The sequence below is a fragment of the Nycticebus coucang genome, chromosome 18 (assembly GCF_027406575.1).
Source record: "Nycticebus coucang isolate mNycCou1 chromosome 18, mNycCou1.pri, whole genome shotgun sequence".
NCBI classification, from domain to species: domain Eukaryota; kingdom Metazoa; phylum Chordata; class Mammalia; order Primates; family Lorisidae; genus Nycticebus; species Nycticebus coucang.
Window position 1 is genome coordinate 11,884,142 of NC_069797.1, and position 22,122 is coordinate 11,906,263.

At 54.6% G+C, this 22,122-nt stretch overlaps 1 protein-coding gene across 1 annotated transcript in view; it reads right to left on the reverse strand.

Annotated features, from left to right (window-relative positions):
* MYO15A (myosin XVA) overlaps nt 1-22,122 on the reverse strand; it is a 66,033-nt gene that overhangs the window by 18,060 nt on the left and 25,851 nt on the right. The window contains exons 17-53 of the mRNA XM_053569178.1: nt 21,552-21,629; nt 20,483-20,631; nt 20,325-20,370; nt 20,018-20,142; nt 19,142-19,259; nt 18,328-18,503; nt 17,805-17,889; nt 16,809-16,890; nt 16,603-16,733; nt 16,091-16,186; nt 14,998-15,233; nt 13,412-13,593; nt 13,027-13,099; nt 12,652-12,843; nt 12,107-12,267; nt 11,905-11,999; nt 11,151-11,271; nt 10,904-10,971; nt 10,756-10,833; nt 10,400-10,580; nt 10,159-10,294; nt 9,731-9,824; nt 9,510-9,582; nt 7,130-7,248; nt 6,850-6,909; nt 6,352-6,427; nt 5,897-6,012; nt 5,697-5,815; nt 4,807-4,948; nt 4,076-4,187; nt 3,918-3,992; nt 3,252-3,430; nt 2,279-2,394; nt 1,942-2,014; nt 1,620-1,692; nt 1,296-1,369; nt 1,007-1,089 (exon numbers count right to left, since the gene is read on the reverse strand). Of these exons, the coding sequence (XP_053425153.1) occupies nt 1,007-1,089; nt 1,296-1,369; nt 1,620-1,692; nt 1,942-2,014; nt 2,279-2,394; nt 3,252-3,430; nt 3,918-3,992; nt 4,076-4,187; nt 4,807-4,948; nt 5,697-5,815; nt 5,897-6,012; nt 6,352-6,427; nt 6,850-6,909; nt 7,130-7,248; nt 9,510-9,582; nt 9,731-9,824; nt 10,159-10,294; nt 10,400-10,580; nt 10,756-10,833; nt 10,904-10,971; nt 11,151-11,271; nt 11,905-11,999; nt 12,107-12,267; nt 12,652-12,843; nt 13,027-13,099; nt 13,412-13,593; nt 14,998-15,233; nt 16,091-16,186; nt 16,603-16,733; nt 16,809-16,890; nt 17,805-17,889; nt 18,328-18,503; nt 19,142-19,259; nt 20,018-20,142; nt 20,325-20,370; nt 20,483-20,631; nt 21,552-21,629 (4,193 nt within the window). The remainder of the gene's footprint in view (nt 1-1,006; nt 1,090-1,295; nt 1,370-1,619; nt 1,693-1,941; nt 2,015-2,278; nt 2,395-3,251; nt 3,431-3,917; nt 3,993-4,075; nt 4,188-4,806; nt 4,949-5,696; nt 5,816-5,896; nt 6,013-6,351; nt 6,428-6,849; nt 6,910-7,129; nt 7,249-9,509; nt 9,583-9,730; nt 9,825-10,158; nt 10,295-10,399; nt 10,581-10,755; nt 10,834-10,903; nt 10,972-11,150; nt 11,272-11,904; nt 12,000-12,106; nt 12,268-12,651; nt 12,844-13,026; nt 13,100-13,411; nt 13,594-14,997; nt 15,234-16,090; nt 16,187-16,602; nt 16,734-16,808; nt 16,891-17,804; nt 17,890-18,327; nt 18,504-19,141; nt 19,260-20,017; nt 20,143-20,324; nt 20,371-20,482; nt 20,632-21,551; nt 21,630-22,122) is intronic.

Below are 22,122 nucleotides of genomic sequence, written 5' to 3' on the forward strand. Positions count from 1 at the left end.
GTGCAGAGAGTGTCATAGGTAAGGCCTGGCACTGGCAGGAGCAGGACATGCTGGGTGGCTCTAAATCCCAGGTAAATGGAGAACAATGAGGAGGTAGAGCAGGTGAGGACAGGAGGGTCAGCCCCATGGTAATCAGAACATCACAGACATCAGGCACCTACTATGTACTAGCCCTATAGGAGCGAAATACAGTAGGTAATTCATCTTTGCACTGCAGTGGGTCCCTGGGGACAGCATTTGAGCTTCCATTGGGAAACCACCCACCCCTCTCTGGATCCCTGTAGTTTGGAAGACATGAGAATCAGGTCTGGCCAATTAGAACACTGTAGCCCCCAACCAATAGTGATTGGCTTAGGGATGGGCATATGATTCAGGACTGGCCAATTAGAGTTCAGCCTTCTTCCGGTTATGGTGATTAATTTGGAGACAAACACATTGGTCTAACCAATCAGCACACATTGTTCTAACCAGTCAGCACTATGCATTCTCTATTCACTGTGGTTGGTTCAGAGTTGAGCATGTGACCAACTCAGGCCAATAAGCCTGGATTTGGGAATTTCCATGGCAGATATAGAAGAATCTTGCTTTCCCTAGGATTGCTGAGCTGCCCAGAGCTGCCACCTTTCCAGTCTGTGAGGAGGCTGCTTGAGAATGATACCAACACATAGGAAAGCAAACCGGGAGATGGAGAAGGTCTGCTTCTTCATGACACCCGGATCTAGCCATAAACTCACTGACTTCTCAGTTATATGAACCAGTAAGTTCTCTCTGGCTAAACCACTTGCAACCAAGAATCTGGACTTACATATTATCACTGCCATTTTACAGATGAGGAAACAAGCTCAAAGAACAGAAATGGTATGTCCCAGACCATGCAATTCCAAAAACATAGGCTCTGTCTATTGAGTGAGGAAGGAGCTGAAAGGAAGAGAATCCAGGAGGGAACTGGCCTCTCCTGGGGCATGGACACAGTAGGGGAGTGAGGGGTAAGGCCCAGTTCACTCACTGCTTAGAGCTGGTGTTGTCTGTGATCTGCTTCACAATTTGGCAGTAACACTCATCCCGCATAACCTCGTGGTCCTCACACAGCTGAGGGAGGACAGGCAGATCACATGCTAGACATGCCAGTGGCCATGGCACATAGCAGGTGAAGAACAGGGTGGGCACTTGGAGGCCTGCTGTCCCTTCCCCAGTGCTCTCCCCACAAATGGATGCATTCAACTTTGGTTGACAGAGGGGGAGAACAGAGTCCTGGAGCAGAAAAGGGAGCATCTGGGAAAGTCAGCTGGACTGACCTTCAGGAGGGTGCAAAGCACGTCCAGTTCACTTTGGCCTTTCTGTGGGGCATCCCCCATGAACCTCATCACAGCTGCAGGAAAGACCCATCCCACTTAGGCCCACCAACCCCCCAGCTGCCCGCCCAACCCAGAGGGCCCCAGGGCTGAGCCCCTCCCTGGAAACCTTGTCCATAGGCAGTGGGGGAGTTTCTATTCTCCTAATGGTGTCCTACATCTCAGTTCAAGGGAGGGGAAGAATCTGAGGACCAGAGAGGAGTAGGGACAAGCAGGGTCACACAGTGCCTAGGACCCTAGCTGCAGTCCCCCTCCACACACACACACCTAGGAACATGTCTGTGGCCATCTTGTTGAGGCCGCAGTCGCTGAGCTCGATGAGGGATTCCTGGAGCGGGATCTGTGAGGAGGGGAGCTGTGTCATGATGCAGGAGGGGCATGTTGGAAAAGAAGCAGGCCACTTATGTTTCAAGGGCATATGATGACGGGGGAACACTGGGGACAGATGATGCCCCTGAGAGGAATCCAGGCCCCTCAGGGTGCTGAGAGCTAGAGAGTCTCACTGAAGACAAGCCTGATGGCCCCAGGGGCCTGAAAGGGGACCCTTGCATCACCATTTTACCCAGGTAAACTGAAGCCCACTGGACACCTTAGTGAAACAAAGCATGTCCTCCAAGGTTCTGGATTCTCGACCCTCTTTGGATTTCAGCCTGAGGCCATCCCTGCAATAGGAGGTAGGAGCTACTGACCTATCTTGCCACTGAACCTTTGGCTACATCCTTTTCCTACATAGGAATATTCTTAACCCACCATTCCTGTCATTCTAACAGAAAGGACGGCCCACAGGGTCCAAGACTGAAGATGTGCCTTCTACCTGAGTGGGCTCTTATCCTCCCACTAGAATGGGGCCTCCCAGCCCAAACAGGTGGCAAGAAGGCCAGAAGAACCCTTCCAGTGTGGGGAACAGGAATGGGGCCCCCACTCACTGGGGTCTCCTCTGAGGGTCTCGGAAATACTTCTGGGCAAACTCCAGCATTGTGTATGGTGGGAATGCTGGAGCATCCTCCCCATGGTCAGCAGAGCAGGCTCTGACTGAGGGACCCTACAGGAGATGCCACAGCTCTAATCAAAGCCAACTCAGCCACAACCCCTCCCAGACTTGGCCCAGACTCTTTCAGGCTACCCACTGGGCCACCAAGCCACCTGGCCCTACCTCCTCATCCTTCAGCTTGCCCACAGCCTCCTTAGCTGTCTGGCTCCACCCCCTGACCCACATATCACACCCACCAGGTCAGTCCCTACCCTTGTTGGCTTCCCCAACTACCTTGTCACAGCCATTGTCCCTTGCCCCTCCTTTTTTTTTTTTTTTTTTGAGTCAGAGTCTCACTATGTCGCCCTCAGTAGAGTGCTGTGGCAGTAACCTCAAACACTTGGGCTTAAGTGATTCTCTTGCCTCAGCCTCCCAAGTAGCTGGGACTACAGGCGCCTACCACAACACCTGGCTATTTTTTTGTTGCAGTTGTCATTGTTGTTTAGCAGGCCTGGGCTAGGTTAGAAACTGCCAGCCCCAGTGTACATGGCCAGCGCCCTAACCACTGAGCTACCAGTGCTGAGCCACCTTGCGCCTCCTTTAGTTTGACCTGGCCGTCAAACTAACCTCCCCATCCATATCCACTCCACAAGTCCACCCTGGCCCAAACAGCCAGCCCCTGCTCCATGCCCGGCTGACTTTGCCTACTGGCAGCCCAGCTGGTCAGGCTCCATTGCCTTGGTCACCAGCTGACCCTCACCCTTACCTAGCCCATTTGGCCACATTTCCAGCCATTTCTGTGCACATTCCGTGGGTCATACTTGTGGCTCACTCCACCTGGTTCATCCTAGTCCAGGACTGGCCATACCCCTGGCCAGGTTTGCTCCCATCCCTGCCCCTCCTGCCTTCACTCCCCAAGCAGGTCTCACCTCTCTTCTGCGGCCCACCTCCCGTGCAGCAGCTGTAGAGGCCACAGCAGCAGCTACAGCAGCAGCCTGGCCAGGGCCTGGCTCAGCTGGCAGCTGGAGGAAGTCTGGGGCAGCAGCGGGCTGCACCAGCTCAGAAGGGAAGTGGCCCACACGCCCATGGATGGTCCCAAACCTCCAGCCTAGGGGGCAGGAGGTAAAGGGTCTGTAAAGGATCAGAAGCAAACAGGAGGGTCTTGTCTTGGAACTGAGAGGGCCCCCTTAGGGATACTCAGGTACCTCCTTAACCTCTCCCTGGAGCTCTGTGAGGGATGAGGAAACAGAGGCTCAGGGAAGAAAAGGGTCTCTCAGGGCCACAGGACCACATGGGAAGTGAAGCAGAAAGGCACAGCAGCATTTGCAGATGCTGAGGCATGTGGGGTCACAGAAAGATCTTGGTCACAAGCACGGAGACACCAAAGTCCACAGAGACCCCTCCACCACACATGCAGGCAGAGCAGAGGGTTGGGCTGGACAGCCAGCAGGCTGGACAGGCCGGCAGGGGCCTGAGAAGACCTGGCCAGCGCAGACCCCTTTCATGCTCTAAGAAATCTTTGCCATGCATCTGCAGTGTGAGTGCATAAAACTCAGATAAACCTGCTCGTGGTTCCCAGGGTTGGAGGTACCCACCGAAGTCAGGACCTCCAGGCCGCAGCTCCTCCAGGCACACGACCTTCTTGCGGACCACACAGCCAGCACTGTAGCCTGCAGACCAGGCCTGTCTCAGCATCCAGCAGGGACGGCCCCACTCCCACCCCCACCTCCAACACCACCCCTGCAGTGCTGACCCACTCGAGGGGGCTCCAGGGGCTGCAGGTGGATGATGTCCCCCTTGTGGAAGGCCAGCAGCGCCGGGTCCTCAGGCAGGAAGTTTCTCACAGCAACCACATAGTCTGAGTCCTGGGCCAGCCAGGGGTAAGGTGAGGGGCTGCACCTCCTCCTCAAGGCCTGGGGCCACCCCCGCTCGTCACATCCTCCCTGACTCCTCAGGGAAGCAGAGGGAAGGGCATTCTAGGGAGGAGGGACTGGAGACATGAGTCTGATGGATACAGACATTAGGGCACACCTGTGCTTTGCCCACTTAATCCCTCACCAGACTTTCCCATGAAAGCTCTCCCTGGGCCAGGTGCTGGGTCTGGGGCACACAGGTGACCTGCTCTAGGCCTACAACTGGCCCAGTGAGTGGGGGGCAGTGAAGGACACAGACCAAGATGCAGTGGGTGGGGCATGCAGCCAGAGAGCAGGGGCTGGGAGCAGGTACCATGCCACCTCACTGGGGGCACTAGGAAAGGTTCCTGTAGTAGGCAAAAGAAGGAAGGGACATTCTGGGTGGAAGGCACAGCCTGCGCATAGGCCTGAAGGCACACACATGTCTATGGACAGTCACTGCCATATGCACAGACACATTTCCCAAGCAGACGAGCTGGTTTGCATCTGGGGCAGGAGAGCCCTGTTCTTGGACCCTTGGCCCAAGAGAGAGCCAGGGAGGGAGTAGGGGACATCTGTGGGAGGTCCTGACCTTCTTCAGCTCCAGGATGAAGTCATCCACCAGGGTCTTGACCTGGTAAGCTCGGGCTGAGAAAAGGATAACCTTCTCACTGGCCAAGTTGAACTCCAGCATGTTCTGGGAGGGCATGGTCACAAACAGAATATCTGCAAAGCTGGAGGATGGGCAGGTGGCATTAGGTCAGGGCCGAGGCCAAAGGGATGCTCTTCCTCCACCTATTGTGCCACTTCTGTTTCTGCCCTGCCCTGTTTCCAAAGCCCCACCTCCCCCCATTATACCAGCTCTTAAGACCCAAGGAACTGCCTAATTACCCTCTCCAGCAGTGGTTTCAGTTCATTTCCAACCACCCTCTGGACTGGGACTCTAGCCTTTTCCTATCATTTACCCCCTGTCCAATCTCCCAGATTCTGCCCACACAAATTTCTCTTTTTCACCCATTGGTCAAATTCTCTCTACCTTTCAAAGAAAGAAGCTTTCACCCAGCCAGTGAGCAAGGCTCTTCCTGTCCTCATGTTATAAAGGACAAAAGGGACTTCAAGCAGGGGAGGGAGTCTGAGCACTCAGTAAAACAGCCAGAGAGCCATTTCCCTTCTCAGCTGCATCAGGGCGTGGTCATCTGCAGCACAGCCCCTGTGCATGGTGAGCTCTGCGAGGGCAGGGCTGTCATATATATGGTCCAAGAGGAGGACAGGGTAAAAAGGTCCCTAATTCAACCTCTTCCTGGCTGTGTGACCTGAGACAAGCAACTTCTCTGAGCCTCAGTTTCCCCAGCTCTAAAATGGGCTTGCTTAAAGGGTGTAGCTCAGAGCCTGACACATCACAGGTACTGGGTACATTGCTGTGGAAAGCCTAAGGGAATGCTGATACTCATCTTTCCTCTGGTCCCCCCACCTGCCAGCCACCTGTATGCACGCAGGACCCGCAGCTGCCCATAGGCCTGCTGGTCATCCTTGACCAACCGCAGGAGCTTGATGCCTGTGTGGGCTACAGCTAGGAGCTGCACACCAGTGCCCACACTACCCTGGGGGGATAAAAGTTTGTGAGGATCTTTTTACCTCATCACTGAGTCCCTTGGGCAAATGGGGGCTGTGGGGGCTCGCACCGTGGCAGGGAAGAGGCGGGAAAAATAGACCTCCCAGCTGTCTCGTGCAGTGCTGACCACTGCCCGCTTCACGCTCTCAGTTACCAGAGGTCGCTCTGTGTCCAGCTGGTTCTGGGCTAAAGGAGGCCAGGCCTGGTCAGGACCCTCTCTCCCTTCCCAACAGCCCACATCTTAGGGAGCTCATGGAGGGAGGCTGACACCAAGCAGGAAGGCATCTGGCCAGTGTCTATACTGGGAAACTGAACTCCAGAGACAGACAAGATGGCCAGGCCACAAAGTGGTATGTCAGGCATTGCCACCCCCAAACACCCAGTCCAGCCAGAACAGAGCAAGGAGGGGCCACGTCTGGGAACCAATAGGCTGAGCTCACTGGCCTCAGTCTCTGTCTGGGAAAAGTGCTGCTGGTGGTTCTGGCTGGCTGCCCCATGGATGTCCCTCCCCACCCACTGCAATACCAAACAGGGCCTTCATCCTGAGCCTCTCCTCCTCAGAGATGCGCAGGCAGGCCTCGGAGAGTGTGTCATGCAGGATCTGTGGGAATCAGCCATGAGCTGGGCAGCCCAGGGGACTGCCCCAGCCAGTAGCCCAGGCTGGGCTGCTGCTCCAGGACAAGTGGGGAAGTGGAAGGTCCCATTTTACAGCAGCGGGTCATCTGTGTAAATCAGGACTCTCTCCTTCCTCCTCAACTCCACAATTTAGGCAGCCCTGCCCAGGCCTATTTCTGATGTGACCTCTGGGCCCCGTCTAGCTCAAACTGTGACTCTGACTGGGTGGGACTGTGGGCTTCCTGACCCTGTCCATGAGAGTGGGCAATTCAGTAAGACAGTTTCCCACCCTCACGCCAGTCAAGGACCCTAAATCCCAAAATTCAGAAGCATAATTTGCAGATAGATAGTCTAGGTGGCCACATTGCCCTGCTGAGGACCTGGAGGCAAAAAGGGAAGAGGCCTCACCTGCCGGAACAGGAGGTCTAGCTGCACAGGGTGGCTGTAGCTGTCCTTGGGATAAAATACCTGTTGGGGTGGGGTTTTGGTGGGTACCCTTGGACCAAGCCTCAGCTTGCTTCACACCTGGCCACACCACTCAGATACAGCCCTGCTCCATTCATTCAGGGCCTCCAGAGTCTGCCTCTAGCTCCAGCCCTGCCCTGACTCTGTTCTACTGGGCCTGGCCCCAACTCCTGGATCCCGCTCTGCTCGCATTCAGTCCCTCCCCTGGCTCCATGCCTTGTACCTCTTTTCGCAGGAAGATCCGCCAAGGGGCATCCTGGTAGCCATAGAAGTTGGGGTTGTCAAGGTGGTGTAGCCGCGTCTGTACAGGTTTCTCTGGGGGCTCCAGCGACCTTGAAGGTGCTGGAGAGCATTGCGGGGGTGGGGAGGGGGCTTTCAACACAAAACAGAGGAAGCAGGGCATGTGGAAGAGACATACCTGCTCACACAGGTCACACCTGTACCATCCAGCCCTTCATTCAACGTTCATAGAGAGCCCCTATTGTATGCAAGGCCTTTGCTAAGGGCTGAGGATGTCCCAGTGAACAAGACAAATGTGGGTGGAACAGACCATTTAGAATCTCAGTGCCAGAGTTGAAGAGGTGGGAAATCAGGATGATTTAGAAGGGAGTCTGGGGGGCTGATCCTTCATTCCTGGTGATGTAGGCAGACCTCTCTGAGAAGGTAACACTTGAGCTAAGACTTGAAGGATAAGAAGAGACTAGACATGCAAAGATCTTTGGAAAGAGCATTCTAGGCAGATGCAACAGCAAGTGCAAAGGCCCTGAGGCAGGAGTGGGCTTTGTGTGCTCTCGGAAGAGAGAGGAACAAAGTGCCAAGGGGACTGTGGGAGATGAGACTAGGGAGGTGGATAGACCATATAGGTATCACAGACCACAGTGAGGAGTCTGGAGTTCACTGTAGGCCCATCAGAGGTTTCTGTCAGGGGTACATATAAGATGATCTATATCTTTTAAGATCACTGTGGCTGCCAAGAGACAGTGGGTATAAGTTAGGGCTCCAGAACCAAGAGGCCTGGTTTTATACCTCTGAGCTGGCACTTTTTAAAAATTAAATAATTTTTATTATTTTCCTGTATTTTTTTACTTTTATTTGTTTTTTTTTTTTTTTTTGTAGAGACAGAGTCTCACTTTATGGCCCCTGGTAGAGTGCCGTGGCCTCACACAGCTCACAGCAACCTCCAACTCCTGGGCTTAAGCAATTCTCTTGACTCACCCTCCCGAGTAGCTGGGACTACAGGCGCCCACCACAACGCCCGGCTATTTTTTTGGTTGCAGTTTGGCCGGGGCCGGGTTTGAACCCGCCACCCTCAGTATATGGGGCCGGCGCCTTACTGACTGAGCCACAGGTGCCGCCTCATGAACTAAAGTTTTTAAATTTTGATGAGGTCCATTTGATCAACTTTTCCTTTTATGCATCATGCTTTTTTTTTTTTGTAGAGACAAGAGTCTCACTTTATGGCCCTCGGTAGAGTGCCATGGCATCACACAGCTCACAGCAACCTCCAACTCCTGGGCTTAAGTGATTTGGTTTTTAATTTGCTATTTATTTACTTACATACATACAGAAATCATAGCTCACTTTTATCTCAAATTCCTGAGCTTAAGAGATCTTTGTACCTCAGACTCTTGAGTATCTGGACCTATAGGTATGCACCACCATACCCAGACAATTTTTTAATTTTTTGTAGAGATGTGGTCTCTCAAATTCCTCGGATCAAGTGATCCTGCCAAACTGCCAAGATTATAGGCCTGAGCCACCACACCTGGTCCTGGTCTAATCCTTTTATTTATTTATTTTTTTTTTTGTAGAGAGTCTCACTGTACCGCCCTCGGGTAGAGTGCCGTGGCATCACACGGCTCACAGCAATCTCTTCTTGGGCGTAGGCGATTCTCTTGCCTCAGCCTCCCAAGCAGCTGGGACTACAGGCGCCTGCCACAACGCCCGGCTATTTTTTTGTTGCAGTTTGGCCGGGGCTGGGTTTGAACCCGGCACCTTCGGCATATGGGGCCGGCGCCCTACTCACTGAGCCACAGGCGCCACCCGTAATCCTTTTTACTTTTATTTTTATTTTTGTAGAGACAGAGTCTCACTTTACCGCCTTTGGTAGAGTGCCATGAGTCACAGGACTCACAGCACCCTCTAGCTCTTGGGCTTCCACGATTCTCCTGCCTCAGCCTCCCAAGCAGCTGGGACTACAGGCACCTACCACAACACCCGGCTATTTTTTGGTTGCAGTTCAGCCGGGGCTGGGTTTGAACCTGCCACCCTCGGCATATGGGGCCGGCACCCTACTCACTGAGCCACAGGCGCCACCCATAATCCCTATGAGCTATATGACCTTGGGTAAGCCACTTAACCTCTATGTGCCTCCACTTTCCCACCTGTAACATGTAGGAACAAATAATACTATCTTGAACAGTTTTAATATGATAAAGAGGGTGGGTGGGCATGGCCTGGGATCTATTATTTAAGTGTTGGTCTTATAATTACACTTAATTACATGTACACATGGGCTCAGGGGCACTGAAACACACTGAGCCTTACCCATCTCACAGCCTCACTCACACATGGGCCAACCTACCCACTTGCCTCCTTCTCACCTGAAATGGGCTCTGTGGATAGCCTGGCTGCACTGGTCACTGGCTTCACCAGGGCCACAGCCTCTCTGGACACCTGTCCCACCCCAAAGAGAGTATTCAACGGGCAGCAGCAGGCCCTGGGGCAGGGCCATGGCATGCAGAGCTAGCTGGCTTCTGAGACTCCCCAGAGGCTCTTTCTGTCTCATTTCCCCCCTGAGCCTAGCCCTACCCCCTGCCCTCACCTTCGTGCCAGGCACTGCTGCCAGGTGAGCCATCTGTGTCTTCAGGATCATCAGGGCCTCCTCGTGGGGGTCTGGCCGCTTCAGGAACATCTTCCTGGGAGCCATTGGCATACCATGGTGGGGAGGCCACTGAGTCCCCCTTTTACCCTCCCACATTCCCACAGTAAGGAATTTCTTCCTTCATCTCCCATCACTATAAATGAGCATCTGGAGAGGAGCAGAGGCTGGCCTGAGTCTCACAGCCCAGCCCAGACAGCAGCAGTCTGGGCCTCCCTTCGCCCTAGTGCTCATCTGGATACCCCAGCATAAACACCACCACTCCTGCACAGAGGAGGGCATGGTGTATTTCAGCCTAGTGGGCAAGTGCACTGACGGTAGACACTTTGCCAGCTGTCAGGCTGGAGGGCTGGGATGAGGGCTGCACTGACCTGCGAGCCTCGGGCCGGCCTCCCCAGGACAACGGCTGCTGGTACTGCCTGACAATGTTCTTGATCTGCTGCGTGGGCTGTGGGAAGTGCTCTGAGTTGAGTGTCGAGTACCGGACCAGCTCTGGGGATGGTGAAGCTGTGGGTGAGGAGGGGCAGTTGGGGGTGGTTTGAGGCCACAGGGGACACAACCACAGCCCCAGTCCTGTCTGGGAAGCACCCTAGGCTGGGTTAGGACACTTACTGGTTTCTGCAGAAGCCCAGTCCTGAACTAGAACAGGAGCAGCCACAGGCTTGGTGGAGGGCGTGGGGGTCTTGGCCAACGGAGCTGGTGTAAAGGGCTTCGCGCTAGCACGCAGGAGCACAGGCTTGGCTGGGGGACCCATACCTACAGACTTCGGCAGTGCCTCTGGTGTTAGGGGCTTCTGCAGAAAGCAGGGCATGGGGTGGGCTGCCTGGGACATATCAGCCTGCTTTCAAGGACCTCTTCTCTGTCCAAGAGGGGCTCAGAGAGATACAAGGACACCCTGGAGCAGCATAGTTCTCCTTTTCACAGCTCATCTCTAGGCAACCTCCTCACCCAGGGTAGGCCAGGCTTACCTCTGTGGGCAAGGATCTCAGGGCAGGACTCAGGGGCTGCTGCTGGAGTGCCATGGCCTGCAGGGTCATTTGCCGGGCCTGCGGAGAGGTGATGGTAGTGAACAGGCAGGTCCCTTTCCTGAGCCCCACCAGTCCCTCCCTCACTTACCAGTAGCACGGCTTGTTTGTGGATGAAAGCTTGCTGCAGGGCCAACGTGGAGGCATCCAGGCCTGGGACTGAGGGGGTGGGAGAGAGCACAGGATATGGAGGAAAGTGGAATTCTCTACCATGCCCACCTGACCTCTCACCCCTACTATGCCTATGGCCACCTTCATTCTAGTACATGAAGGTGTCTGAGGACCTGAGTGGTCCTAGCTCTGCCCAACCCTGCAACTACCCTAGGGGAGGCACTGACTTGGCTTTGGCTTTGGCTCTGGGGGTCTCCTGGAAGTGTCTTCAGTACTGCTACTGCCTCTTCTGCCAGGTTGGCCTCCCCCCTTCATGCGGTAGGCAATGGCTGTTGGCGTCTCCAGGTCCTAGGAGCAGGTGGCTCGAGTGACTGCCTCAATGCCACATTCCCAAGGTTCTATGGCAACAGGCATCTGACACCAGCCACTTTTCCCATCCCCAGGGGGCCTCCCACTGGGCAAGTATCTGCTCTGTGCCCAGCCTTTACCATGTTCATCCAACCAGTCCCTACACAAGCAGAGTAGCTCCTAACCCATCCCCCTTCCACAGAGGAGTGAACCGAGGCTCCAAGAGGGGCTGTGCCCAGCTTAGAGCTGCACATCCTGCCAGGGGCCACAGAAGGTGCTGGAGAGGTTCCAGAGTAAGCAGGGGCACCTGAGGGGGTCTCATGAGATCTGGGACCAGAGACCGCAAGGAGTACAGTCAGTCACTCCCACCCAGATGGAAAGATCTCAGTGGCCCTGGGGGACTGGCACCCATCAGAGGTTATGACAGGGCCCTGCATGTCTAGCTGTGGGTCACTAGGAGCCACTCTCTCTGTAAGGAGACATCCACCCTTTTCCCAGCCCTCAGAAGAGATCCAGATCGGACACGCTGCCTGGCCCTGGTTGTGAGAGGCTCTATGTCATCATGTGCGTGTGTGTGATTAGGGCGGACATGCCCCATGCCTGCTGTCTGCAAATGCCCCACCCCATCCCTACCGCATCCCCGTAGGATAGCACAGGGCTGAAGAGGCTGTCCAGGTAGCAGTCCAGCCCCTTATGGGGCACGGCAGGCTGGTCAAGGCTATCAGAGTCTGGTAGGAGGTACAAAAATATCAAGTTCTTTTCTTCTGCTGATCTCTACCCCCCAATGACCCCCAAGGCTCTCTCCCCACCAGAGACAATGGCATTGCTAACTGACCTTGGTGAGTTGCTGTCCCTCTCTGGGCCTCAGTCTCCCCATCTGTACCATCATCATTGTGGCTGTAGTACCCATCAGAGTCAGGTATTTTGGGCATGTGCCCCTGGGGCTGGGGCCTAGTGGGCATGTCTTCATCCGAGTCCCAGTCATTCCCAAACACCCTGTGAGGAAGGGGAACAAGGAGCAGCTGACCCCCAGAGAGATCCACAGCCTTCTCAGAACTCCCCAAATTCTCCTCTGCACCTTGGAACCAAACAACTTTCTTCCTTTTTTTTATAGACTTTATTTTTTTTTTGCAGTTTTTGGCCAGGGCCAGGTTCGAACCTGCCACCTCTGGTACACGGGGCTGGCGCCCCACTCCTTAAGCCACAGGCGCCGCCCAACTTTCTTCCTTTTATAAGGCAGGATCTTCATGTGAGCTCCACCTCCTTAAAAGCCCTGAAGCTCAAGTTCAGAACTCAGCCTCTCCTGGCTGCTGGCAGGTGGGGGGGCACCCTCTGCCTGGGGGAGGTCATCATGTGAGGGGCACCCATACAGCTACCTACATTCTGGGGCCTCCCCTGCCAGTCACAGGCCCCTCTGCGCCCACGATGAAGTAGGACTTCTGTCGAGGAAAGTCTCTGAGCAGCTCCAGGTCCGACACCAGGTCCAGCACATAGTCATGGCCAGCAAGCTCTGCCCACTGGACACCATTCTTCATGGCCACTGTCCAGCCCCGCCAGCCATCTGCCAGCCCCCTAGTGACAGCACACAGGGGTGGAAATAAGGACAGAACCATTAGGCACTGCCTAGGCAGACCCTGGGATATAAGCTAGACCAGGATGGACCCTATGGGGCCTTGGGGGATTTTGCCTCCTGCCCGCCCTCCCTCCTTCCCAGGTATACCAGAGTGTGCTGGGCAGGGCATCCTAGGAGCCAACCTGTGCCTCAGAATGTCTCCAGCCACCTCTTCCCCTGTGCTCCAGGAGTGCACTGGGCAGGAGAACTGGTCACCTGGGGCACAGCAGTCCTGGGCTCAGTCTGGAGCATCTGCAGTCCAGCCTGGCTGTACTTCCCCTTCTCACATTTCCTGACTCTTGTCCTGCACCCATGTATCTGCATCATCACTGCCCTGGCTCCCACCCCCAGTCCAGGTCCAGCCCCCACATTGACTTCATGCAGAGCCACATCCAAGCAGGTCCTTCCCCAGCTCCAGAACCTCCTGTAGCTTCTGCCAAACCCAGGGCTTACTGGGCCGTGCTGACTCCAGCTGCCCCTCAGTGAGGTGGGAGGGACGACAACATGAGGATAGGGGAGGCAGCTTACCACTGAAGCAGCCCACGTCCAGCACCATGCTCGCCTTCTCATGGGTTGCTATCCACTCGAGCTGGGTCAGGGGGAAGGTGCGGGCAGCCCCCAGTCCCTGCTGTTGGGCCCGGCCCATGGCCTGCATGAGACGATGCTGACACACAGCCTGGAAGCCATTCTTACCATAATCAGACACAAACCTGGTGGGTTGGAGTCAGACTAGGATCAAGAGGGATCTGTTGCTGCAGAGGACAGGCAATTCTGAGACAAGTCTGAGAAAGGCCCAGCCTAGTCCAGAGATCTAAGGGGAAGCTGAAAAGGCCCCAGGCTAGTGCAGAAGGGTCCCCAGGTTATAGTCCAGAGCTGTGGGACAATGCTGAAGGGGTCCAGTCTAGCTCAGAGTTGTCAGGCTAACCAAAAAAAGATCTCTGGCTAGCCCAGGATTCCACAGCTAAACTGAAGTGTCCCAGCCTAGCCCAGAAGTATCTCAGGCCAGTACTGAGGTCCAAAGACAGGCCAAAGAGGCTCCAGCTTGTGGGAACAAAATGTCATTGACAAGGTTGAGTCTGCAGCTGGGTGTGGGCAATAAGCTGGATTTTGAAGGACTCTACCCTCACTGGGTGGTTATCTATCTCTCTGAGCCTCTCCACATTCTCATCTAGGGAAAGATGGCTGTGAGGGTTCAACTTGATTCAGACCCAACAAGCCTGAGCCCTGCTGTGAACAGGTGTTTCTCATACCTCCCTGTCCCCACCCCACTGCTGGGCCTAGCAGCAGCAGTGGTGCAAACCTACTGTGGCTACAGGAGGGAACCTAGGGCCATGCTGCTACAGTGGCCATGGGCTCACAAGACTAGCCCCACCTACTGCACGCTGGCCCCAGGGAGGCTCTGTATGCTTTGTGGCTCACAGCCCCTCTGTTATGTGGGTCCTGGTACCATGCTCAATTTGTTGGGGAGAAATAGGTTCCAGAGAAGGGCAGTGACTTGCCCCAGGCTACACAACAGACAAGTATCAGAGCTGGGATTCACACCCAAGGCCTGATGGGGCTCTTTCCCTTATAAATCATCCTCCCTACCCAGTAGGGTGACATCACTGTGATAATTATGGCCACATTACTTACTGTGAGTCCACGAGTTCTAAGCACTTCAACAAGTATTTACACATTTCAACCTACCCTATGAAGTCGATATTATTATCCCTATTTTATAGGTGAGGAAACTGAGGCCAAGAGCGGTTAAGTAACTTGCTCAAGGTCACATAGCTCATATGTGGCTGAGCTGGGATTTGAACCCAAACTGCTTAAGTCTGGTGTCCATGCTCCTCACCATCTCACTACACTCCCATGCAGCGAGAGATCAATGCTTTTTTCCAAATCCCCCACACCTTAGTCTTGCCCCCCTCTAAATTCAGGAAGTCCTTCATCTAGTCTGACCTGACTCCAACCCTCGGCAGTGGACCTGCCCTTCTTTTTTGCTCTGAGCCCTGGCCAGCCTTGGGCTTGAGCTTTGGGCACAAACTTCACTCCTGGCCTAGCCTTTAAGATCCCTCTCCACTGCCTGTGCCACCATCCCTCATGCCCCAGCCCTGCCCAGTCTCACTCACTTGAGTAGGTACTTGCTGAAGCGTGAGGAAGGTGCAAAGCCACTGAGGCAGGCGGCCAGCAGCAGCCAGCCCCGCTCAGCATTGTGGGCGTTGTGATTATGCCACACCTGGTTGGCCAGCTGGGCCAGGATCTCGTCCCGCAGTTCTGGCACTGCCAGTCCCTTTTGCACAATGTAGTTCCCAAAGACATTCTCTCGGGCACCATGCAGGTGGGGATCACCCATGAAACGCAGGATCTGCACCACAGACAGACTCTCCTGGGCTTCTCAGAAAGTTCTACCAGTTCTACCCTACATGTATCCCTCTAACATCCTTCCATGTGTCCCCTTGCCCGTATGAAAGCCTCTTATATATACAACATAACTGCCTTATTCTATGCCAAATAACCAGGCAGTTTGCTCCAACTATGGGAGAAGTCAAGACCCAAAATACATGCTGACTTTCTCTCCTTCTCATAAACCTTCTGTGGCCCCCATACAACCCCAGCTTGCTCTGCTGGCATCCAGCTGGTGCCTCACTTCCTGCTCTATCTAGGCCCCAGACGATTCACATCCCTCCCATAGAAGAGAGGCTCCTTGCCTCCCTAAGTCCCTTGGGATGAAACCTGCACTCTGTGTCTGCAATCAAGGCCCTGCTGACCACTCTCACCTTTGCTTTCTCAACTGTCTGTTCTAACCACCCAATTTCTTCTCCACCCTGCCTGCCTGGCAAATTCTCCTCCAACACAAAGGCACCCTTCTTCAGGAAGCCCTCTTTGACATTGCCTAGGGCTGAATTATGACCTTCTAGACCCCTTAGCCTTGGTGCTTCCCTCTGCCTTATTTGAAAGTTGCTGAAGAGAGAACCTAGGTCTCTTCTGGGTATCCCTTGGAGATTCCAGAAAGGCCCCCAGGCAGCCTTTCTGCCAGAAAGATGGCTGGGAGAAGAAAAGCCACCTGTCCCCAGACTGGAAGCCAGGTTCCCCCACTGCCATGGAAGTATCTTCTCCAAGGGAGAGGGTGGGGCTCCTGGGGTAGGCTTGGGGAGCCCCGGGAGAGCAGTGCTGGGGCCTCATGGCTATGAATTTGAAGGGGGGCTGGGGCAGACCCCATACCAGCTTAAAGATGCTCATGGCTTCTGCATGGTGCTCAGCTGGCAGCTGCGTGAGAGGCGCCCTCAGGGGCACTGTCAGCATCCCAAAGGCAGGTTCCTGGGGGCATGGGACAGGCACATGAGGAAACAGAGCCAAGACTGACAGGCACATCTAGATCCACTGTCCTGTCCCAGGTGGGCCTGTCCCCATTATATATGGATGGGGACATTGAGGTTAGTGAAGGGCCATAGTGGCCCTTAGTGAGTCAGTATTAGGAAAAGAATGAGTAGGAAATTAAGAGCAAGACTCCACCCGATGCTTGATTTCTGAAATGTTTCCAGACCAGTTGGTAGACAGTCCTGGAGTGCCTCCACTGCTATGTGGGTCCCTGGGAGTTATCCAGAGTCCCCATGACCCAGCAGCTGAAAGGCTCATACCCGACTCACAGGGCACAGCCAGGAGCTATGACAATGTCAGTTCTAACAAGTGAGGGCCCACTGGCCAGGATGCCTTGGGCCTGTGCCAGCCCTTACCTTGAAGTGACATCGGACAAACTTGGCCATGGGGAAGTTGTTGATGTCCAGGGGCAGTGTGACATGGTGCTCAGCCTGGAACCGGGGAGTCCGCACAGGGGCCACCCTGGGTGCCCAGTTCAGCCTGAGGCCTGCGCAGAGAGGTGGGCATGTGGAGTCTGCTCCATTGTCTGTCCGTGTCCAACCCCTGCCCCATGCTGACCTACCTGCCACTGCTTGCAAGAGCCCAGCCAGCTCAGCTGGCATTTCCAGATGCCCCACAGCTACCACCTCTCGCTTGCTCAGCTCCTGCAGGAACAGTGTATGGGGCAGAGACAGGCTTGCCACACTACTTGCTGGATTCCCTTCCTGACCCTGCTGCCACCTGGATCCCCTACACACCCCCAACTCTGGCTCCTGTAGTCATGCCTCCTCCATCTGGCCCCTCTGCTGACCCCTCAGCCACAGGAAGGCAAATGGTCAAGGTGGGCAGAAAAATGGCAGGCCCCAGATCCAGGTAGGTCAGGCCAGGTGGTACTGGTGACCGCACAAGAAGCAAGGGAGGCAGCCTGCCTGTCATCTGAAGATGACACTACAGATGGGAAGGGAGAGGTAGAGGTGTGGCCAGAGAATAGGGGATAGGAGAGAGAGCAAGAGAGAGGCAGAAATGAAAGGTGGAGGAAAGAAAACTTTGGGGAACAAGAGTGGTGCGGGAGAGTATCTGGGATGTGGCTGAGCACTGTGTGATGGGAAACACTCCTCTGTAGCTCCAGGAAACTTCAGGAAAGGCTACATAGTTCTTCAGTGCTCTGGGAATTGCATTTGTCTTTCTGGTGGTTTGTTCACATGACAGCAGGCCAAGACTAATGTGAAGGTAAGAACAAAACCGTATCCAGTGATGTTCGAGTCACCAAATTCTAATCATACCTAGTTCCTGAAGACCTCGCTATGAACCCAGCACTAGGCTGAATCCTTCCAATGCAATGTGTCACTTAACTTTCTCCACAATCCTAAGATGAAGAAATTGAGGCTAGAGAGTTCCTAATGTGACACAGCTAGTTGAATGGCAGAGGGTGGATTGGAACCTAAGAGCAATGAGGCCCCAAATCTCTTCTTGAGTGCTAAGTGCCTCCTCCCCTGCCCGCTGCTGCTCCTAGAGCATGATTCCTACATGAGTCCTGAGCCCTGCTGGGGACAGGTGTTCCTTGTAGTAGGACTTGTACCTTGAAGTAGCGTCGGCGGCTCACATACGTGTGTACCAGGGACCGGAACTTTACCAGACTTCTCCTCATCTGCTGATAGCGCTGCCTGGGGGTGGTGGTGGTTAGGGACTGGGGCCATGGGGTGACAGGGTGGCTAAGTGGTCAGGAATTCCTCTGCCAGCCTGGCCTAGGAGCCAGTTCCCATACTTCACTCAGTATGGGAAACTGAAGCTCAGAGAGGGGCAGTAGCTTGGTCATGGTAACATAGCCAATTAAGTCACAGAGCCTGGATTAAACCTGCCTGGACTATGTATTTCCTATCAGGTTATAGTCTCAGGGTCCATAAGATACAGGATGGGGCTCCTCAGCCAGATAGATTCCCACCCAGTAGTCACAAGGACCTGGGGGTGGGTGGCAAGGACATCCAAAAGCACCCTCAGCTTGCATGCTTTCAGGGACAAGAAGCCCATGACCTGAGGTCAGGCGTGGCCTGTCCCAAGCCTGCTGTGGGTCTCCAGGGAGGCCTACCTTCCCCAGGCCATACCTGGCAAGGTAGCCCCGGGCCCGGCTCTGCAGCAGAATGATCTTGTGGCGCAGAGAGCGGAAACGCCTTTGGATGAAGAAGCCTCGGAGGCAGCGCTGCAGTGTGAGAGCTGCTAGATTCAGGACGTGCTCTCGCATACTCTCCAGCAGCTGGTGGAGGTGTTCCTTAAGGAACAGCTGAGGACAGGACGCAAGCACTGAGGCAGGTAAGAGCCAGGAGACTGGACTAGAGGCCCCTCCCCTCTGGAAGCCCATGGAGACAGAATAGACAGGGCAGCTTCCAGGGGCGGGGCTGGAAGGATAGGCCAGGTTTGGAGAGGTGGACAAAAGGGTGGTGGTGAATTAGGGAGTGGGAAGTGCCTGAGCAAAGGTCAGGAGGTGAGATTAGCGTTCCATGTACTAAGCTCATCTGGACTGCTTCTGGGATAGTAGTCTTTAGCTTGGACATTTCCTTTTCTTTTTTTTGAGACAGAGTCTCACTTTCTCACCCTTGCTAGAGTGCTATGGCGTCATAGCTCACAGCAACCTCAAACTCTTGGGTCAAGTGATTCTCTTGCCTCAACCTCCCAAGTAGCTGAGACTACAGGCTCCTGCCACAATGCCCAGCTATTTTTAGAGATGGGGTCTCACTCTTGCTCAGGCTGGTCTTGAACTCGTGAGCTCAGGCAATCCACCTGTCTCTGCCTCCCAGAGTACTAGGATTACATGTGTGAGCCGCCACGCTGGCCTAGCTTGGACATTTCTGACTCAATAGGTTGCAGTTCTACAGCTCCTGAACTTGGGGTCTCCAAGGACTGGCTATGGGTGGGACTCACCTTGCTGACCCCAAGACGGTACATATTTGGCGTGACTGTGCACAGGCGACTCAGCACTGACACACACATGTCCCCATTAGCTGGCAGGTCATGCTTGAGGGCCACTAGACAGCGGTACCTATGGAGGCCCAAACTCAGTCTGGTGCTTTAAGATCTTCCCCAGGTACCTGCTAGACCATGGGGTCACCCTCCCACCCAGGGTCCTGGGTCTAGGAGGCTTAGTCCCAGTGGTGGCTCCATTCATATTGTCTTTAATGACTAAAAGGCATTCTATCCTCAAGACTATTTCTTTCTTTTTTTTTTTTTTTTTGTAGAGACAGAGTCTCACTTTATGGCCCTCGGTAGAGTGCCATGGCATCACACAGCTCACAGCAACCTCCAACCCCTGGGCTCAAGCGATTCTCTTGCCTCAGCCTCCCAAGCAGCTGGGACTACAGGCGCCCGCCACAACACCCAGCTATTTTTTGGTTGCAGTTCAGCTGGGGCCGGGTTTGAACCCGCCACCCTCGGTATATGGGGCCGGCGCCTTACCAACTGAGCCACAGGCACCGCCCTCCTCAAGACTATTTCTAGATGTCTGAAAATTGTTGTGAGAGATGATTTTAGTAGAACAAGATACTTTCCTGTCATCTGCTAGAAATCTGTCATAATAACTATTAAAATCACTCTTTGAAGTCAACTCATATAATCAAACTATATGATTTGTTAAGGCAAAACAATAAATATATCTACATGCTAATGTGATGGTCTTAAGTGGTTTACAGCCTGAGCAACTGTGCATGGCAAGCCCTGTGTTGCCTGGGTTATGTGTTCTTGGGGCTGCAGGGGTGGGGGGAAGAGGTATGTGAAGCCCAGGAGCTACCCTGACTGAGATACCTGTCAATGAATGCCTGGAAGGGCAGTCGCACGGGGAAGCCCTCCTTGCGGATCCGCACAGTCTCCAGCACCCCTGAATATCGTAACTGTGCCATCACCACATCTGGCTCAAAGAGACCTGGCTCCTGTGGGGATGCCCAGAGAGGGAGTCTGCATATTGGCCTGTCTCTGTGCAAAGGAAGCTATCAATGGTGAATAGCTGCTATGGTAGGCTGGGAAGATGGAGGAACAGGGAAGCCAAATCCCTTGCCCAAGGTTACACAGGGAGGAGTATTTGGCTGTCCCAGAGGTTTCAGCTCCTGTTTACCTTCTTGTGGTTGGGCTTCAGGCAACGCACGAACAAGGGGTTACACCTGGCAGTGACAGGAGGAGGGTAGTGTGAGGCCTCAGAAGAGGAAGGTGCTCACCTGCTGAGGGTCATAGGTGGGTTAAAGGTGAGGTTGGGTGAGCCGCCCCCACCCCCACCTCTCCATCTTTTCCACCAGATCCAGGAGCGACTGCTGGAACTTGGCGGCCACTGTGTGTGCCTTGTGGAGCCGGGTAACAGAGCTGCTCTTGCCCAGGCGCTGAGGGGCAGCCTGAGGGGCACAGCTGGAGAAGAGGTGTGCCACCACCTGGGCAGAGGTTTGCAGCAGGCCAGGTCAGGGCAGGGAAAACGGAGACAGAGACATAGGGGGCCAACAGACAGAAAGGAGAAGGGGAAGAGAGAGAACAAAAGGAGTCAAGTCTCTGGACTGGAAGGATCTGAAAACTAATTGGAATCACCCCCTCCACACCACCCCCTCCACACCACCCCCTGCCGCCCATTCTCTCTGCAAGCCTCAGTCCTGGCTTGTACATATCTCAAAACAGGGGGCTTAGCACCTTCCAAGGGAAGCCCATACTATAATTAGGCTTTTGTTTCCTTTAGTATGACAAATACACAGGTACCGACTGTGACATGTGCTTGGCCCAAGTGGTCTGTTATACACATGGTCATGAACTCTGACAATGACCTCATGAGGAGGGTACTGAGTTCAGATTAGGAAGCAGAGGGCCAGATAGGGGAGGTGATGTGACCAGGCTCTGTCATAGGGCCATCTGCTGGCCCATAGTGGGGCTGGGATTTGGGACCTTCCCCAAGGCCCCCCCACCATGGCAGGGCGGAGGTGGGGCAAGGAGGGCTCAGGTCTGGTAGAAGGGAACTCAGCTGGGTTGGGAAAACTGTCTGACAGGACACCAGTGAGGAGCCAGGGAATAGGGTGGGGCTAGGATTGGGGGAAAGTATCCAGGAAGGCTGGGTGGTACAGAGTTAGGGTTGGGAGCAGGGCCTGGGTCTGGCTACCTGGGCTGAGAGGAGTCAGAGGGCAGCCAGGGCTAGGGTATCTTTCCCATTTCCTGGACTGGTGGGAGAGAAGCCAGGTTTGGGCACAACCAAGGTAAGCAGGAACGTGGCTGGCCAAGACTAAAGGGAGCTGGGAGAAGGTAACTCCAAGGCCAAGTGGTGGGTAGGTTGCTGTGGGCAGGGCCAGACCCAGAGGCGAGGCTTGCTCACCCGCGTCCGGCTGCGCACGAACAGGTCCAGCACATCCTGGCGCACTTGGTCATGGTTCTTGTCCAGGAATTTGTGCACCTGAAAAGGAGGAACAGCTGGCATGTCCACAGCGCACCCCAGTGCACATCAGCTTGCTTGCTCCCGCCCCTCCCTCAGTTCTTCAGGGGGGTGGCGGTTAGAGTCTCATCCCCGGGGAATCCTGACACTGACACTCCAGCCCTCTGCCTATCCTAGGAGGGACTGGACCGTACCCCTGCTATAACTCCCTCTTGAGCTCCTCTTCCTGGGGGAGGAGGGCAATAGCCACGTCTTCATGTGACCAGTCTGGGTCTTGGCCCCACCTTCTGTGGAGGACATTGAGAAAAATGCCCCATGTGGGGACAGAGGCTTGCAATCCTAGCCTGAGACACCTCCAGGGCAGGAATGTGCGTTAGATAATAGTGATGAGGGTGACCACAGTGATACCACTTTTGATAATAGCTACTCTTGGTGGCTCCTGTGGCTCAAGGAGTAGGGCACCAGCCCCATATACCAGAGGTGGCGGGTTCAAACCCAGCCCCGACCAAAAACT